This window comes from Rissa tridactyla, chromosome 6, assembly GCF_028500815.1.
Source record: "Rissa tridactyla isolate bRisTri1 chromosome 6, bRisTri1.patW.cur.20221130, whole genome shotgun sequence".
Taxonomy (NCBI): domain Eukaryota; kingdom Metazoa; phylum Chordata; class Aves; order Charadriiformes; family Laridae; genus Rissa; species Rissa tridactyla.
In genome coordinates this window covers 68,540,884-68,560,058 of record NC_071471.1, presented here as the reverse complement: position 1 = coordinate 68,560,058, position 19,175 = coordinate 68,540,884, and the positions used below count along the sequence as shown (strand labels likewise).

At 41.0% G+C, this 19,175-nt stretch overlaps 2 protein-coding genes across 3 annotated transcripts; one reads left to right on the top strand and one right to left on the bottom strand.

Annotated features, from left to right (window-relative positions):
- Window positions 1–1,029: 1,029 nt before the first annotated feature.
- On the top strand, window positions 1,030–8,236 carry C6H10orf88 (chromosome 6 C10orf88 homolog). Of its 2 annotated transcripts, XM_054206448.1 has the most exons (7): window positions 1,030–1,269; window positions 1,405–1,608; window positions 2,597–2,669; window positions 3,244–3,450; window positions 4,214–4,680; window positions 5,712–5,965; window positions 7,132–8,236. In XM_054206448.1, the coding sequence occupies exons 1-6, from the start codon at window positions 1,097–1,099 to the stop codon at window positions 5,938–5,940; spliced, it is 1,353 nt and encodes a 450-aa protein (XP_054062423.1). In that variant the 5' UTR covers window positions 1,030–1,096; the 3' UTR covers window positions 5,941–5,965; window positions 7,132–8,236. The 2 variants fall into 2 exon arrangements, with proteins under 2 accessions (XP_054062423.1, XP_054062422.1); XM_054206447.1 differs by having other exon boundaries at window positions 5,712–8,236.
- LOC128911700 (CUB and zona pellucida-like domain-containing protein 1) lies at window positions 7,638–17,235 on the bottom strand. The gene is made up of 9 exons (XM_054206994.1): window positions 17,154–17,235; window positions 15,101–15,266; window positions 14,720–14,934; window positions 13,455–13,605; window positions 11,979–12,202; window positions 10,961–11,133; window positions 9,896–10,281; window positions 9,306–9,574; window positions 7,638–7,810 (listed from the first exon to the last, which is right to left on the bottom strand). The coding sequence occupies exons 1-9, from the start codon at window positions 17,233–17,235 to the stop codon at window positions 7,638–7,640; spliced, it is 1,839 nt and encodes a 612-aa protein (XP_054062969.1).
- Between the last annotated feature and the right edge of the window lie 1,940 nt (window positions 17,236–19,175).

Below are 19,175 nucleotides of genomic sequence, written 5' to 3'. Positions count from 1 at the left end.
GTGCCGCAGCATCAGGAGCAGCTTTCCCCGACTCCAGAAGCTGGGATCCTACTGAAAATTGAATGAACCCCATCTTTTATTTATAGTCTCTCACCTTCCTAAGTGGTACGCGATTAGCATGCAACTCTGGATTCTGGAGCGTGTCCAGAGAAGGGCAACGGAGCTGGCGAGGGGTCTGGAGCACAAGTCCTGTGAGGAGCGTCTGAGGGAGCTGGGGGTGTTCAGCCTGGAGAAAAGGGGGCTGAGGGGAGACCTTCTCGCTCTCTACAGCTCCCTGAAAGGAGGGGCAGCCAGGGGGGGTCGGTCTCTTCTCCCAAGGGACAGGCGATGGGACAAGAGGAAATGTCTTCAAGTTGTGCCAGGGGAGATTTAGATTGGATATTAGGGAAAAATTTCTTCACCAAAATGGTTATCAAGCACTGGAACAGGCTGCCCAGGGAAGTGGTGGAATCACCATCCCTGGAGGTATTTAAAAGCCGGGTAGACGTGGTGCTGAGGGACATGGTTTAGTGGTTTTGTCAGTGTTAGGTTGATGGTTGGACTCAATGATCTTAAAGGTCCCTTGCAACCTAACTCGGAAGAGAGACTTGCGTTGCTGCCAATTTTCCTATTTCATCAAGTTATCTGGCACTGGCATGCTTTTAAGGCTCTTCCATCCCTCCGACAGAGCTTTATTTTATTAGAAAAAGGACCAATACTGGTATTTCCCCACGCTGTAGGTGTTAATTTTAACACCTGCTGTGCAGCGATGAGGCTGCCCCATGACTGGCCGCCCCCGGCCCTCGCTCCCCGCGGCAGGCGGGTGAGCGAGGGGAATCGGCTCAGCCCGCACCCGCTGACACCCCTGAGGGCCTGGAGAGCAGGCTCCGGGCGGGGGAGGACACCCATTAGCGACCCCGGGACGCACCCACCCACGCACCCACCGGCCGCCCGCCGCCGCCGACCCGGGCTGCAGGCGGTAGCTCAGGCGGGGTTCCCGCCGCAGGGCGGGGCGCATGCGCAGAGCTCCCCCCGCCCCGCCGCCTTGCGCAGGCGCCGCTGAGGCTCGGCGGTGCACGGCAGCCGCCGCCGCTCGGTTCCCGCCCGCGGCCTTACGATGGCGAGCGGCTGCGCGGCGGCGGAGGAGGAGGATGCGGTGACGGCCGAGCCGCCCGGCGGCCCGCGGGAGCCGTGCACTGTGGCGGTGGGGTGCTCCTGGCCCTGCGCGCCGCCAGACGGCCTGTCCCGGGCGCTCTGCCTGCGGGGGGACGCGGGCGGCGGCGAGGCGAGGTGAGGGCGGCGGCGGTGGAGGGGGACCCTGGGGGCCAAGCCGGCTCCCCTCAGGCGTTAGGGGGTGCCGGGGCGGGCGGCAGGGCGGGAGCGGGCCTGGCGAGACAACGCATCCCTGGCGCTTCCCACCCGCAGCACCGAGGCCGTGGTGGTAGAGAGGCGGGCGGCCGGCGGAGGCCAGGCCCCCTGCATGCTGCAGCTGGAGTGCCGGCCGGCCGGCGCCGGGGAGATGGTCTCCGTCGGTATCCTGAGCGAAGCCCGGAATATGGAGGTGTACGTGGGCGAGGAGTACTGCGGGACCGGCCGGGGAGAGAGCCTGGGCGCCGCCCGGGCCCCGGGGTGAGTGGCGGCCGCGGGGGTGCCTGGAGTGGGCGGGTGTCGGGGTGTGGGAGGGTGTTTGGTCCTGGGTTCCCGACACCGCTTGGTCGTTCTCTTATGGCAACGTCGCTGTCTGTGTATCCGTAAGGTGCTGCTGCATGTAAAGACCTGATGCCTGCACCACGCCAGCCACCCAGTTCGGTGTTTCCTGAAGGTCTGTGCGATACTGGTGGATGGGCGTAGGCACCGCAGTCGCCTGGGGTAGCCCTGGTGTTCCCCGCACACTTACTGGTGGCCTGCACAAATGCTGCCTCCTTGGTAAAGATAGAAGGCTGCAGTTGTGCTAGTTACATTTTTGTTCTTTTGGAATTAGTGAAACGTTTAATTCAGTAAGTTATAAAGTGCTACTTTGAAATTCTGTTGTGTAAGACTGCAGAAGGAGTTAGGACAAGCGCAGCTTTTCTGTATCCTTTAATCTTTCTGGACAACAGATCTGCTCGACTCATTCAGCAGGTCTTTTTTAGCTGATCTTTACCAGATCTCTTGTCTCTTTAATACGTAGTCATTTCACACTTTTAAGAACAAGAGAGAAAATTAAAAAAGAAGGATTTATTTTCCCCTTCAATACTTCCTTCCATGCTTTTCCAGGGGAATTAAAGCAATGTTTTCTCTTCTGTTTTTAAGTCATTACATGGCACATCCGCTGCTTAATTAGCTAAATAAAACAGCCGACTCAGAGCCTCAGGGAAGATGTGTGAATAACGTACTGAACCTCAAAAGCTTCTCTAGTAGATAATGTACGTACACATACAAATCCTTTTTTACATATATATCAAATAAAATTCAATACAAGTTGCATATAAGCATTAAAACTGCTATACGACATTAGAAATATGTTCCAGTCAGTTTTGCTTCTTATCTAAATATTTATTGATATAGAGTATTTCTACTAACGAAAAAAAAGTACTTTGTGTTCTGATGTCACCGCTTGTTTATTTTATTTTTCTAGTGAAACTGAAAAGGTTACTTTATACAGAAAATACCTTAAGTTTGAATGCCCTGCATCCTCCTGCAGAATTAAGGTAGGGAGTTAACAGAATTGCTTTATTATTCTTTGTCTTTTTAATCACTTAATTGACTAAATTGTCTTGCTTGTAGTCAAATTATATGAAGTGATGAAGTGTATAAAACCAATAATCACTTAAAAGTCTGTTGGGTGGTATTGTGTCTTGGTAGCAGATTTATCCTTTTGTATTTGTATCAGCTTTCTTTTTATGAAGACTTATTTATATGAGAGATATAACATAGTCTTAGAGGAAAAAAACTTCATAAACCAGTTAAACTGCAGATAATCAATAGTCGCTATGTAATTAGAACTGTTAACTATGATGCAGTTAAATAATCTTATGAGAATCTATATGGCCACTGCTTTTAAGTGTTAAGAAGATCGAGGCCTGATTTATCTTTGGGTTACGCAGGCACCTCTGTTTCAGTCAGAATTTTCTGAAGAGTAATAGCAAGGAGAATTTCTCTGGAAAAGAGTTCATCATTGTTTTTCCCAAGTCTCAAAGAATAATGCATTGTCCCATACATTCAAAGTAAACATGAAACTATTTTTTTCCTAACCAAAATATTTTTTTTCCCCTCTTGCAATAGCTGCTCTCCATTGGTGAGAAACAAAGAGTACTCATCAGTAAAATAATTGTACAAGTGAAAACAGTGTCTGCAAAACTAGCAACTGATTTTCCTTCACTAGGCTTAAGCATAGATCTAGACAGAGTGCAAACTATAATGGAATCTATGGGATCTAAGTTGTCTCCAGGTGCTCAGCAACTCATGGACATGGTCCGATGTCAGCAGAAAGTAAGTCACTGTGCTTTTCCGTAAGCATAAGTAGTACTGATCTGTGAGCTTACCTTCTGTAACAGTTAAGCATGTTCTGAACTGATCTGGTGAAAAAGATTTTTGATTTTTCTTTTTTTAACCCCACATTTTCTGCCATTTGAATACTGGTTCAGCTATTTCCACCCTTAAATGCGTGTAGTGAATAAAGATTGTGTACTCAAGGAATCACTGTGCATACACCAAGTACAGAGTTAAGAACCCCGTATCATCATCATTTTAAACTTCACTGCCACCCTACTCTCCTTTGTTTCTTTCCGTTGTCACTGATTGTCAAGGATGGTGGGCATGTTCCCTGTAATGTTTTGGGTGTAGATAGATGGGCTGGTTTGTCTCCTTTATGGTTATTAAAAACACGTTACCTTCAACTAAAGGGAATGTGCTCTTACAGAGCATTTATTTGATTTAGATCCTAATCCTGCAAAGTAGGCTATTTCAACAGAATTCTGAATCCATCTCATTTTGTTAATGCTCAGTCTCGGGGACATAGCATGGTAAAAATGAAGTCAGTAAAACTTCTGCTACTTAGAGACTAACGAGGTAATTAACACATAATATGTGCAGGGAAAATCTTTGCCTGTGCTTTTCCTTAAGAATGTAATTCGGAACTACTTTTAAAATCTCTACATCACGCTAGTAGAATGCTGAGTTATAAAATATTGTTACTGTTGTATAATTTCCAGTATGTTTTAATACTTAATCGTATTGTTTTTCTTCCCATCAGAACAATTTACCTCTTGGAGACAAACTTAATTGGATCTTTGGGAAAAATTCAGACTGTGGAGGTGACCATGCAATAGATGGGTCGCACAGTGCAGCTATTCAGACGTCACTAGATCAATCAGCCAGTGAACCTTTGTCTGTTAAAAATCATTTAACAAGTGAAACAGTATATGAAGACTTAAAAAGTCGTGATCTGAACACGCAGGTACCTGAAAGAGGGAGTACTTTTGATTCTGAAAGACTTACTACCCAGCAAAATACAGTTGACCTCAGAAATTATTTTAAAGTCATGGGATCTTTGCATGCGCAGGAACAGGCGAGCGAAACCCCAAACGTAGCTAATCCACAGGTGCTTCTTCCTTTTCTTCAAAACTTATGTAGTCAGGTAAATCATCTTCGGCTAAAAGATGGCGATAGGCATTTTGGTAAAAATGCAGCAACTAAAGAGGAAGGCATTCAGTGTGTTGGGTAAGTTAAATTTTGTACACTTATTGAAATAATAGTTTGACTGTATTTATTGACAAGTTTAAAACATAAACAGAATACATAATGTAAGCATTTTGTTCTCATTAACAGCAGTAGTGAATCTTAAAATACGTGGTTTTGAAGACTGTGTGGCAATGAATTTTTCAGATGAACTGCTTGAATATAGGAATTTTTTTCAGAAGAAATCACAGGATCATTTGTTGTTACTAAACTGCTTGTATCTTTTGCCTCCCTTTCACCTTTTATGATTTCAAAAAAAAGTATGGTCTTTCTGCCATTTCCTATACATTTAGTTTCTCTTACTCATCCATTGCTACATTTTCATTTTGACTACTTCTACCTCCTAAATTCATACCTCTTCCTTTTTTTGCATTAGGTGCTGCAATCTTTCTGCTGTACTCAGTGTATCTCTTCCCACCGATCTTTCCTATCCCACCTCATTTGTTGGCATTTACAGTGCAAACTTTGTAATAGTAGTAGTAGTGCACCCAGTTTGATACCTAAGGAACAATAGTGGAAATGGTGAGAGGTAGGAATGTTGCATAGGATTCTGGGTTCTAATAGAGCCTGAATATCTCCAGCTCCTGGGAAAGTGCAGTATTTTTGAAGAATGCAGATGCAAAAAATAAAGAATTGCATAGTTTATATAACTCTTGAAACACTTTAGGTGAGAAGAATAAAGCCTGCCATACTGACAGAATTTGAACTCTGTGTGTACTGTTGTATGGGTTTTGTTACACATAACAAAGCTGTCTAATGCATAATTGAGCCCTTGAAAAAATAAGGTTTAAAGAAGATGACTATATACCCTAGCATGTTTAGAAAAAATTTCTGAGATTTAAAATGTGGCAGGGAAGCAAGGTATTTTACTTGTGCTAAAAATCTAATACTTTCCGAAGTTTATTGTCTAATAAATGAGATTTTATATTTAAATGAAGTTGAAGTGCCCAGATCTCTAATCCTTGTCATTAAGAAATAGGTTATACTTACTCTTATATTTGCTCTTTTCACAGAGTAGAACAACAGCCTATTTGTTCCTATTTGGAAAAGATCATCTCAAAAAATATGGATCTGATGGAGAAAAAACTAATGGACTATATTGATCGCCAAATCCAGGCTCTTCAGACACATATAGATAATAAAATGGTTCTCTTAATGGACTTGGTTCAGAACTCAAAGCCAAACAAAATTTCACAAGCACACTATGATTCTAACGAAGGGTTCTCTAATGGAGAGAGATAGATGTATATAGATATAGGACTTCAATGTAAGTGCTTTAAGGGCAATTATACTTTACAAAGCTTAGTATTTATGGAGTTGTAACTGTAAAGACCTTCCGTGTTGTTGACTTGCATTTTGTTACTGTAATTCTATCCACTATTGTACACAGTTGTTGGTTTTATGAAAGATCTTTAAAATGTGTGTTTTTTCCTAAATATAAGAATTTTGTATGCCCTTTGTGGCTTATTTATTTAAAGAGGATTGCTAAAAGCCGTATGAAACAGTTTCCCAGTTTCAGTTTGAACAATGGAGACGTACTCTAAATAAACTGAGTTACAGCTTATCTTTTTACCTACATGTAATCAGTTCTCAATTTCGTTGTCTTGATTTTTGATGTGTAACGTGTTACCAGTAGAACAGAATGTAGTTTCTTTGTGCTTTTGGTTTATTTTAATGGCATTGCTGTTGAAGATATCTGTTACTCCATCTGTAGGAGGAAGGGTGATACTGGCATTGCTTAACTCAGACTGTTTAAGGCGTCAGGTTTAGAGAGACAGGCTCACTTGAACCCCAGCCTGGGTTCTTTGAAAGTGTTACTGGCTGTACAGACACCTAAGTTAGGGATCCGGGCTCCTTAAGTGATAGCTAAAACAAGGCTGTCATATTTTGTTCCCCTTTACATTAATTGAGCCATTCAGGAACAACTGAAATGAACATATACTTAGTAGACTTGTGCTTAACCATGGTTCATTATGGTAAGAAGTAGAAGTACTTCATTCATGGTTCCTCTCAAGGGGACGTTGTTGCCAGATAGAACGTGCCTGGCCTAGGATCTCCTGCATTTCACCAGCCTTAGGCCAGAGGAGTAGCCTTATTGCATCATATGTACTTCAACCTGTTGGGATCAGGTCTGCTGTCATTTGGGGAAGTAGAAATGTGAGTTGAAGTCCCTCTTCTGTGGAATGTCAAGCTTCATACTTCATTCTGTTTATTGTTCTTTGAATTCTGCGGTGCACTGTTTAACTTGGATTGTATTAAGGACTTAAAGGTAAACTCCAAAGTTGGATGCGCAGACATCGGTTGTATTCACTGTCTTAAAATCCGTTGAGCAGAAGCTGTTGATGGGGAAGCAAGTGTTGACAGAACAAGCAGCATAGGCACGTACGAGCTAGTATCTCTATCTAGTCTACCTAATATTTTCTTTTTCTCCAGGAAAACTGTCTTTTGAAGACTGTCAGATCTTGATGGTAGCAGCCCAGAGGAGTAGATTTTTGAAGAGAGGATAATTTGAACAGACATCTCTCAGTTGTCCCTCAGCATAACTCATGCCAGGTGCAGTTTCAAAGTGATTCAAAAAGAATAAAAAAAGAGTTTTGTTGGGTTTTTTCTAAGAAAAAAGGACCTAAAGTATCTTCTACTTTACAAGTCACTTTACAGGTGTAAAGTTAGTTTTATAGATGCTTTCTAAGAAACACCCTGAGGTAGACACATTCTTTTACAACTAAGTAATTTAAGATACAGTACTAGGTTGAGAGGCTTTTTTTATTTACAGAAAAGTTGAAATATGTTTCCAAGCATTGTTGTATTCCAAGGCTGTTAGTTTATTGATTTATTTTTTTATTTTATTTTTTTTTGTTGGTTTAGGTTTTTTAGCTCTCCCCTCTTTGGGTGACAAATCTCAATAGAAGTTGACACAAATTCAAAATATCCTGAAGTAGTTAATATGAGTTTGGGATTTTTTGATAGCCGTATCCTGCCTGGCGTTTGTGATATTTTAGTATCACAGCTACCACAATGATAATATTTGAAATTAAAACCACAAATGAAAGAGTGTAGAAGCTGTATTGTTGTGGGTTTGGGGTGTCTTCAGCATCTGCTTTAGCGAGGGATTCTGTGTAGAGAAAAAACAAAGTGTGATATTTAAAGTTTCGAATACTATGTCATTTCAATGAAGATTAAATAAGCTTTTTTTCAGATGTCTTGGTTCTGAGGAGTGTAACCACACCAATTGCGAATTCTGAGTCTGTAGTACTGAAGAGTTGTAAAAATTTGTAATAAAACAATAATGCAGAAGAGCATCGCTATGTTAACAAATTCTTTGGTATCACTGCAGCCAAGTTTCTGCCAAGCAGTGCTGCTGTTATCTTTAGAACCAGATAGAAGGGAGGCAAACTGCTGAAGCAAAGCTGGGCAAAAAAGAAACTGATGGTTCTAACACTCTGCCTTTTAATGATTTACTAGCTGGTCCTTAGTAAAACTCATTATTTTTCTGTAAATCATGAAAGATGCTATGAGAATTAATCTATGTTGTGTAATATTCCGAGTGTGATCTGTTTGCACCTGAATCCTTTCCACATTATGCATGTGTCCAGTTTCTAGCATATGGATGCTAAATCTTTCACTATTGAAATAAATGGGAGCATGCTTAAAATGCTGCTAGAGTTCAGAGAGGTTAATAATTATTTTAAAAAGGAGGAAAATCTTTATTACTATTAAGAGCATAATTAATGCTAAATAGTTCTTAGATCTGACACCTGAAAGCGTGTGTCACAGTGTGCTTTTTCGGGTGAAGCTTTATGCTCAGTAAAAGAACAATGGGTGTAGTGGGAGTTAGAATACAAGCCCTTTAAAGTAGCTTTTTCCGTATTTTGCCATCTGTTCTACATTAGCTCTCAATACTCATCAAGACCACTGTAGACCAGATTGCAAATTGTGCTAAAGAGTATGGCAGATCGGGGCACTAAAGCTTACTTGTCTCGTAAATAGCTTTGCAGCTTTAATTTTGAAAGCATTTTGATTTCTGCCCCAGTGGCTGTTCTTGTCATATTTTTGTTCTAATATGCAATACATACAGTGTGAGAATTCAACGCAGCCTCTGGAGTAAGTCATCTCTGTTTATCATCTGGCATAGCTTTTCTGTAGTACCAGCAAACAAAACTGAGTGAAACTGAGTGTGCTGTTAGAAGATAAAAAAATTTGTAACAAAGCCTGACCATGATTTGCAACGTGCTCTGTGGCTTTGAGAAATGAGCGCTGGTCCCTATGTATGCCTCATCAAAAAAGGTTGCATTTGGAAATCTGAACTCTCTTGCCATTTGTAACTGTTTCTGAATACATAGTCAGCTCCTGCATACACCGCTTCTATAACTAGAAGCGAGCGCTGCTCTTTCTACCTTAAAGAGCACACCTTCACCCAAAAGGCCATCAGTCTGTCAGTTTGAAAAGTACTTCTGTGATCTCACAAAGCACAAACTTTTAACCCATTGCTCTCATGCCATTCTAGTTTTGAAGTAGTATAATTCACTTGTTTCATTAGCGGAACGAAAGTAACAGGTTTGCACCATGGAAGAGCGTAATCAGGTTCTTAATTTATGTATTCCTCTTACCTGAGTTGTGAGCAGACCTGAGATTTCTTTTCAGGCGGATGGGACCCACTACTGTTTTAGTTTTCCACATGTATGAAGAAATAGCTCTTTTTTGTCTGGAGATACAGCCTTCGGTACAGCGAGAGTTTGCATTTTTGCTGTCACAAATTAAAATATCACACTGGAGATAAACTGATGGAGATCTCTGCAGGAACCTGAAGGCGTTGAATTTGAATCTTCCGTAGTGTTCAAGTGGTGGGTAGGTTACCACGGTGTCATCTTTATTGCAGCTGCAACAGAATTTACAGAGCTGTTGAAGTAGTCCACGTACAATAATCATTCTTGCTAACTACTGTTAACTGTAACCACAGCATTTAACTGGGGCATTATTTTTACATGTGAGCATATAATTATGTGGTTTTTTTCCTCTCCCCAGTGCGATGTGCTTGTTTTTCCTAGCTCTGTTTAGGTAATGCCTTTAAATTTCTATGAAATTCAGCTTCCAACCACAGTCTACTAAAGATAAGTGGAAGAGAGACAAAAGAACTGTGGTTGACATTTAGATTACATTTCCTCACATATTAGGAGGCAGTCATAAAATAGAGTCTTACCCACTTCTGATTAAGTCATATGTTAACGATCCAAAATCAGGTTGTGGAGATGCTATGCAGGTATCAACAAACACCGAAAGGTTTGGGTCGGTGGAATGAAGACTGACTTGAGCAAAAAGAGTTTGGTTCAAGTCTACGTAATATGGGGACTGATGTATAGGCTTGGAGAATGAGTCTGAGTCATAGAATGACATGCTAACATTGTATCTTCCCACAGCGGTTGTGTTTTGGACTATATTACTTTTTGTTACGTAAATGACTTCTAAGGTTGAATTGTTTTCCATTTTGCATTTTGCAATAATCTGTACGCTCTTCTGGCGGGTAATAATGTTGCCGGTTGGAGAGAGAGAGATGATGTTGGTGTAAGTGATGCTCTGACCGTCATCCTGTAAAAGGAATGGTATGAAGTGCTCAGTTGTGATTATATGAGCAGTGCAGTTGAAAGCAGTTGTACTAAAGTTACAAAGCTGCCCAGCTACGCTTATCAGAGGCTCAAGATACCTTTGAAATGTGAAAAAAGTCGCAACCAAAACCCATTATCAACCCTCCTCCTGTTTTTTTCAAAACGCTGAACCAACCTATGCAGCAAAAATGTTAAGCAAGATTGTGTGGAGTGTGGAAAGTACCAAAGTTAGTGTCAGTCACCTTTATCAAAATAATGCTGTGAGCTAGCTCTTGGGAATCTTCATATCTTAGGGTTTTCCCCTTGTGACTCCAGGATAAGTGCCAGCCCTATCACTTGCAGAGAATGTTTAAGTTATATACCTAACATTGTGCTACTTCTGATAACCTGGGTTTGGAGAGGGAATGAAACACTTGGGGTTAGTTTGTGTGGACTCCCTTGGACTTCCTTTGAAAGGCTCATTGATCGTCAGGTTCTTAAAGAGGAAAAGTGGTCTTTCTACTTCAACGCTGGAAACATGCAATAGGATGAGCTAAGTGACAGTAAATCAGCTTATTCACGTGCCACTCATAAACTGCTTTTACAAGCTCTTATCATTCATAACCATGGAATCATAGATAAGCCATTGTTAGCTTGTTCACAGAGCTTTTTCCACCCTTTACCTTTTTAGTTGTTCCACAGCTGGCTAATGGGAAGGAAAAGATCACTGAATTTGTTATAACTGGACTGCAAGATGGATCACGCAGCTGCAGGTCAGTTTCTTTATAACCAAGGGAGGCCAGATAAGACTTGCTCAAAACAATTTTCATGCTATCTGAAGAGCACGTAAGGAGTGCTGCAGTTAAAAGAGAAATTAAAAAAAAAAAACACAGAACAAAACACGTTACCACAAACTGCATTCATTTCTCACCCAATCTAGATCCATCAGCCTGTTGCATGGTTCTTGATTTGCCTGAGTCTGAAATGGCTCATGCGCATTTGAGGCCGTACAGTAGTCGGGACAAAATTTCACACAGGACTTAATGCTAGATAAGCAAAATGACGTAAATCTCATGCTGAAAGTTTAATTTTAAACCCATTAACATAGAATGAATTGCAGCCTTTGTAAAACGGAAAAGGAATCAAAGCGCCAGTGCAGAATGGTGAGTGAGAAAATTGATTTATGGCAGCCATCAAGGCTTTAGAGGCTCCCTTTCCACCTGGGTTAATGATGAGATGGACATGCAAACATATGGAGCCAATAAGGAAAATTGTCCAGCTCTGGGGGAAAGGAAATTCCAACACACCTAACCCTGTTTGACTAACCAGTGCACACCATTTTCTGTGGTGTCTCAGGGAACAAAACCAGTAAAACTAACCATTCACCAAAAGTTTATTTTTCCATCTCTAGGATGGTAACTGCCTGCTGTGTCCAAAAGAAGGAAGGACTCAGGTTTTTCAGTGGTGCTTGCCAGAAAAAGGACCGAAAAATTAAAGAACAGGCTTTCGCAGATGGGTCAGGTAGTAACTTATGCTCTATAGGCGAGACAAATGTGGGATTTTTGTATGTGAAGAGGGTTAATCACAATAAAAAGACTTAAATCGTCGGTATCAACCATCAGTTCTTTTTGATACTTATAAGGGAAGAATCATAGGTGCGAATAAGAAACAGCATCCTATTCATGTAGCCAGTGTACTTACTGTCGGGCTCCACAGGACCTGGCAGTGGAACACTGGTGTACTGAGCAGAAAATCCTCTGTAGGAGTTGGCATAGTCTGTAAACAACGCAACTGTCATAACATTTGAAGAAGATTCAAATTTGGGCTGAGCAACACCACATACTTTTCCTATTAAGCCAGTGTTAGTGGTAAGGCCATCATAGACTGCTGCGAAGTCAAATTGGCAGTTTTTGTCTAGTTCCAGGCTGTAGACAGAGAAAAAATAATTACAGGGAAGTCTTGAGTAGAGAGAATATTGCTCATACTGGATAGAGGATCCAGTGCAGATGAAGTGTTTGATGAATTCTAGTCAATTGAAATAAAAGAACGTTGAAAAAAAGAACACATAAATAGACATTATTAAAACGAAATAAAACATGGAAAACCTTTAAGGCAAGAAATGCTTAGGAACGTGATTCTGCTTCCATTGAAATAACAAACGTTTTGCTATTGCATATATAGATATATATAAAAATAATCGTATATTTTAAAGAGCTTTTAAAGTTTAGGTTTGACTTTCGCGAGTCTCTGAAACCTCTTGTGTTTGTCACCAGAGGAAGGCTCTTGCCTTTTTATCCGTCTGCGTGAGAGCTTATCTCAGTGCTTGCCACCCTTGATGAAAAGCACCAGCTGTCCTGTGGTGGGTGGATACCTCCAGAACATCTCTGTTCCTCCATCAACAGATGGATCTTGTCCGGGACTGGTGAGAACATACACCACACTGTGCTGAGTTCATCTCAGAGGGTGATGGTCAAGGTGATGATTTCCTTTAGAACCCTATATGTTCCATACTGAATTCTTACACAGCACTCTGCAGTCTTAATATCTCAAGAAATGTTCTTGAAGATACTACCCTTTAAAGTTCCCTTCATCTTGAGATTTTCCTCAGTGTCAACTGATGTAGGGAAAGCCAAAAAAGGGCTACCAGCCCACTACGTATGGGAGACCAACCCTGATAAAGCGCGGTATGGGTCAGAAAAGTCCATGCCAGTTTGGTTTCCTTATGCCAATGCAGCCATTAGCATTTATACTTGGAAGTACCTAAGCCATCTTCTTTGCCCAACAGCCAGCAATACTGAGGAAAATGTACTTTGGGCGATATTTGCTTTATTCTTCTTTTGAGCCTCAGTTTTAAGTTGCAATTACAGTGCACCGTGATGGGTTTAAACATGTTCCTTATGTAGCAAAACCTTTATTTATACTGATGGATTTAAATTCAGATCATTCGGGCTAGCTTAAAATGGACTCACACCTCATGGCCAGTCACCTGAAATGCTATCTGCATTTCACTGACTGGCACTGCAGGAGCAACAGGGTAATGCAAAGTGATGTGAAACACATGGTTGTTACTTTAGATGTTCTAAAAGTTTGAAAGCACTTCTGCTTCCTGGGTTAAAAGTAATGCCTTTAAACAGAATGAAAAAAAGAGAGTAGTAGAGCGTTAGGGCATTTACTTACAAAAAATCCTGAAACTGTAATTTTATCTTTGAGTTTTTTGCTGTTTGGATGTGCCAGACGCAGTATGTAAATGCAGGGTAAGCTGCTGGGTAGTTGGGGCTGGTAAATGTCCCATTGGGACCAGTTAATTGTCCCCCACAATTTTCTAGTCCTGAAAAGAAGAGTAGATACATTGTTAACATAATGGTATATATAACGAACTATAAAAAAACAAATTAGAGATCTAAAGTTACGTAACTAGCAGGGTTGTTTCTTTAGGATTCCATTCCTTTGGGAATGATTAAAGGTATTAAAGATCCAACTTCTATAGAGAATTTCAGGTCAGGTGGGTGTTATAAAATGAGGCCTATTGTCACTATGGTATATCTGCAGGGCACAGTGTGGTGACATCTGAGATGGCTGTAGATGAGTTAGCTTTGATACTGTGAGCAATTTAGTTATACCTATATTTCGGGTAAATTAGGCTACGTATTGAAAAACTGGTAATGAAGATGCTATACCAGCCAAAAGAAACCCTGAGAGACTTTATATTAGAGGAATCTATGAGGTCTTGGTCATGATGTGGAAGTGCAAAATCTTCAAGTTTGAGAGAGATTTTACTTGATAGACAAAGGAAAAATAAAATCAAGTCAGTGGAAACCTCAGAAAGTCAAATGCAGACTAGAAATAGGACACAATTTTTCAGCAGCAAAGTTAAACACTGGAGCAGCAGAAACTAGGATGTGGTAACTACTCTGTAAAATTGGGGCTTTTAGGAGCTTAATGTCATGCCACTCAGATCAGCAGAAGCAAAGGAACTGGTCACAAGCTAAGACTGGTTTTGCCCAAGCTATTCTTACCTTTTAAGGAAAAAAAAGTAAGGAATGTTGAATGAAACACCTGACTGACTTCTGCGACCTGTACTCGGCAGAAGTTCTGACTAGATGGTCTCTTTCTGGGTAAACGCTATCATATCTGCAAGCTGTGTAAATTTAGTAGAAGCCTGCAAGTAAAAGTGGAGTCCCATAATGCCTTCATTGCAGTCATTTTTCTGAGTAAAATTACACTTTTTAGGCTCTCTAGCAAGCGCACTATCGTTTTGCTGCCTCTTTCCTTCCACTGATTTTCCCCCACGCCATTTCTAAGGGCTGAAGAACTGAGTGAGACCAGTTAAAGATCCTGTTAATACTCTCTGATTGCTGTCCTATACTTTCCCTTAATGAGAAAGTTTCTTTTAATGGTGCAATTCAAATGGCATTTTATGGCTGCAGTAAGTTCTGACTTACTTGTTTCTGGGGAAAAGTAGTAGTAGAAGACAAAGAAGTTTCGCGTGAAAGCCACAGAGTTTGTTGTTATGATAAAAGTTAAACTGTCAGAAGATGATTGAAGTACCGGGACTGCATCAGTGTCATTACATACTTGTCCAAGAAGAGGCGAATTAGTTGAGGGACCATCGTATATTTTAATACTTTCCGTTTCACAGCTTGAAGAAGGAGCAAATCTATTGAAAAAACACAGTGAGAACTACCTAAACTCACTGATAGATATACGGGCTCTTTGAAGTCCACAACGCAGGTTCAATACAGAGAAATATTTGGAGGCATGTTTTTCTGTGCTGCATTCTAATGGAATGGAATGTTACAAAAGCGTCTGGAAGAAATACTTACTTAAAATGGGAGAAAACGAGCCTAACTGTTTGATTTGTATTCCTCTGAATTTGCCAGGCGCAGTTTGCATTTGCATTTAGTTCAATCCTTAATGCTTTGTTTTGCTCATGGAGCGAAGCACCACAGCGAGGTCCACCTACTGAAGAACAGCAACAACAAAAACCACCTTGTGAAGATCTCTCTCAAGTTTTCTCTTGCAATAATGTTTCATCCTCCACTAGGCAAAGACTCTGGGACATCATGGAGCATACATGCAAAATGTTTTACTATTTTTTATTTTTCATTTATATTATGAAAGAATCAAATAGTAAAATAATATTAGAAAATACTTTTTATCCTCTTTTTCCTAGTAGCAAAGGGAACCTAGGGCAACATGTATCACAGATGAAGCCAATTGCAAAACTGGAAATGCCAAATGATATAGGACGCCTCAGCAACTCTCTTTTGCAAGGTTTGCCACCACAAGCACCTCAAGCCTCCTGTCTTCCCCCTACACTGATCATTGAATCCAGTTGTGAGTTTCAACCCTTAAGCATTTGGGAACCTACGGACAGGGAATCGAAAAGGCTTTTCAGATTTGGGCTTCTAAAGGACTATGTGTAGGATTACTCTTTATTTACTGCTGCATACAATTCTGATCCTCCGTCTCTGAAAGGATACTGCTAAAGAGGAAAAGCTTCAGAGAATGGCAACAAAGATGATCAAAAATTTAGAATAGCTTCCAGACAAGGAATAAGTAAATGGACTGAAGCATTTCAGGCCAGAAAAGATATAACTAGCAGGGAAAGGAGGTGGTAGAGGTCTATAAATTTATGAAGAAGATTAATATGAGATTTTTTTCCCCCCAGTAGAATAGCTCAATGGCCTGGAATGAAACCTCTAAGCTGTAATTTTGAAACAAACGAAAGGAACCAGCTCTTTGCATATGGATCTTTGCTGCAGGGTGATGTAGATTTAAAGGAAAACATCAAAACAGGTCAAATCCATGAAAGAAAAAGCCTTTGGTGACCATTAAAGACAAAGATAGCGCTTCCTCTCTGGTTCAGGAAGTCCTGAACCATGTTTGTTGGTGACCGGGAGAACACTCTGGGGAAGTATTATGCAGGCTTGTGTCTGTATTCTTGCCTGAGCATCCTCTGCTGACTGTTACTGGGCTGAGGATGCGGGGCTAGCTGGACTTTGACTCAGTTCTCTTTTGAAAAAAACACAAAGCAACCATGACTGACATCACTAACATCGCTTAATGAACGTTAATAAGTTATGAAGTAGTTGCGGTAATGACCATTGTATACTGAAACTTTAGAAAAAGTTTATAATTCAGTATGAGCATAAGATCTCCTTATATATTAATCTAAAAATAACGGTCTAAAACAACAAGAAGAATTTCCTATATAGTGTTTGCAGTCCCAGAGTAAAAGTTCAGGCTTTCTGATTAACTCCAGAGGGTAAGGAAAATTTAGGAGAGGCTTTTCTCATCACATGTGAAACCTCCCATTACAAGCTCAGCTTTGCCCTACCCACCCTCTGCATCCCTCCGGACTGGTGTGTAGCCAGGCACCCCTAGAGCAGCAATACTTCATTATCCTACAGTAGCTACCCACCATTAATCAGGTAAATTGCTGATCTGAGCGCAGAATGCTGATCCCAAATTGAGCAAAAAATTACTATCTATTGTTTCTGATTGAACAAAGGAAAAATAAGCAAATCTCTTCCAAAAAGCCGCAATTTCCCAATTAAGTCACTTTATTCCTCTCACTCCAATACAGCATTAATTTATGAATGCAAATTTCCATTGCACAGTAAAATATCTTCAAAATCAAGTTCTTAAAAAATTGCCATAGGGAGTCATAAATTGCAATATTTTTTTTGTTATTTAATATTTTTAATACTTGTTGGCACATGTAGGTGTTACTATTGTGAAGCAGAACACTAAAATAAGACACACTTTTAGAGATATGTTTAACATTTTCCCCTTCGGTTGCCTATGAAATACCTATTGTGCAAAAATTAATAGAATTTCACAGATGAAAAAAAAAAGACTAGATTTCCATACCCGTGGATTCTATTGAGTTGTCTTGGGCGAGAGCTAGAGCAGCTACGAGAGGCAGGAGGAGGAACTGTCTGAGCGCCCGCATTTTGGTGACAGCTGAGGAGATTAGGCTTTTCTAACTTTTATACCCCCTGCTATTTCATAATCATCTTGCATTACGTGGTATCACAGAAGGAAGGCTTAATCTCCCAGATATAAATGAGAAAGTAACAGGTGTGCCCATTTTTTTTTTTATTGTGTACTATGTGGAGTAGGTTTAACTGTGCTTTTGTCAGCTCTCGTGGGTTGAAAGCACATTTTTCAGCTGATTTCATTGAGCGTCGGTTCGGGTGTGTTGACAGGAGCAGGAATGTTCTGGAAGGGATTGCCAGGCTCCCTCGCGAGACACATTCAGCAGTTTTGCTCTTAGCACTGGTCAGAAGGAGTTTGGTTTTTCCCACCTTCATTTTCACACCTATCCCTTTGGGTTGCAAATCATTCCCCGTGCTTGCCTAGGATTCCTCAGGTTGTGGAGTGCGACTATCACAACAGGGTTGCCAGGAATAATAATTTCCTGTTGCTGAAGCACTTGTGGATGAACAAAGCCAGATTCATATTAGTCACAGATGTAAAAGAAGAACTTTGCGGATAAAACTTTCTTAGTCCCACAATAGCAGCTCCAAAAAAAAAAGAATCAGCCTTTACTTCCCGAGATAAGGAGACAAGCAGAGTCCTAAGAGCCTCAATTTTTCGTAGCACAAGCCTAATGAGTATCTGCTCTAATATACTTATGCTACTTTGTCTTTTTTCCATAGGACCAAAGCTCTTGAAATAAATCCAGAGTATTTCGTGCAGCAGCAGCGGATACCCCATCTTTACAGCTTCGTGAGGCTGTGCCAGTGCCAGTGCCACAGATGTGCTGTTACCCTGGCCTTGGTTTGGCATGGTACCTGCTTGGATTCACACAGGAACCTGGCTCCATGATTCTTTCCAATACAGAGAGCAGGTATCCCACAGCTGTGCAAACAGATCTCCTTTCAAGTTTACTAGAGGAGACAAATTGCAACGTAGACCTTCGTGAAACACATCCAGGTACTTTACTTCCTTAGAAACATTTTTTTTTGTACAAACCCATTCTTTTCTGAAATATGATGCATCTGCAATGATCCTATATGTATAATCTCAGACCTTTGCCTTCTTTAAAACAATTCTGTCTATGATTTTTATCTCACTTTAAGGATTTTGAATGCAACTCTCTCCACCATGACAACATAATTATACTGACTTTAAACATTGAATAAGTGTATAAAGGTATTGCATAGAACTTGAATTCCCTTTAGCTCCTGGAAATGCTAAATTAGCATTTCCTCTGTCTAGCCTTTCATTTCTTAAGCCCACGTGCACACTTGCAAGGAATTTTTGAGTACTAACATCTGTTTTGTACGCATTTAATGCGTCAACTGGTGCGTGGAGCCCTGCCAATCAATGCTGTGTCCGTCAGAACCAAGGAAAAAATGCCCATGGCTATGATAGCTTGGTAATTTGCTCTGGTAGTTACAGGTTGGTAGGCAAACTGTTTGGAATTACTTGTATATGAATGATCAGGAAATTTTCTTGCACTGGAGCTGGTATTAAGGGACTGGACCCCTGAGCAGTGGCCCGGTGTTTCTGAGGGGCTGGCAGCTACACCTGCACAGACAAGTCTTCATGGAAGTCCTTTAAGATGGGAAGAGTACAGAAGGTGTTTTACAATAGCAGATCCTCAGAATAAATTAAGGTGCATTTTAGCACAAAGGAATAAGGATTCGGCTGTTGTGACACTGCCATTTGCAGGCACTTTCTCCCACTGCCTGCAGCCGGGAGTGCAACAGCAGAGAAAATGCGATTTCAAGCACTTTAAATCATTATCTGTGAGAAGCAGAGCCAGCAGGGTTACGAGCGTGATGGAGTTTTGTGTGAACTAAGTATGATTAGGAAATCCTCTGGGCTCAGGATGGTCATTACGGTCCTGCAGGATGAGGACTTTGGCTGTGAGCCTGCTCAGCC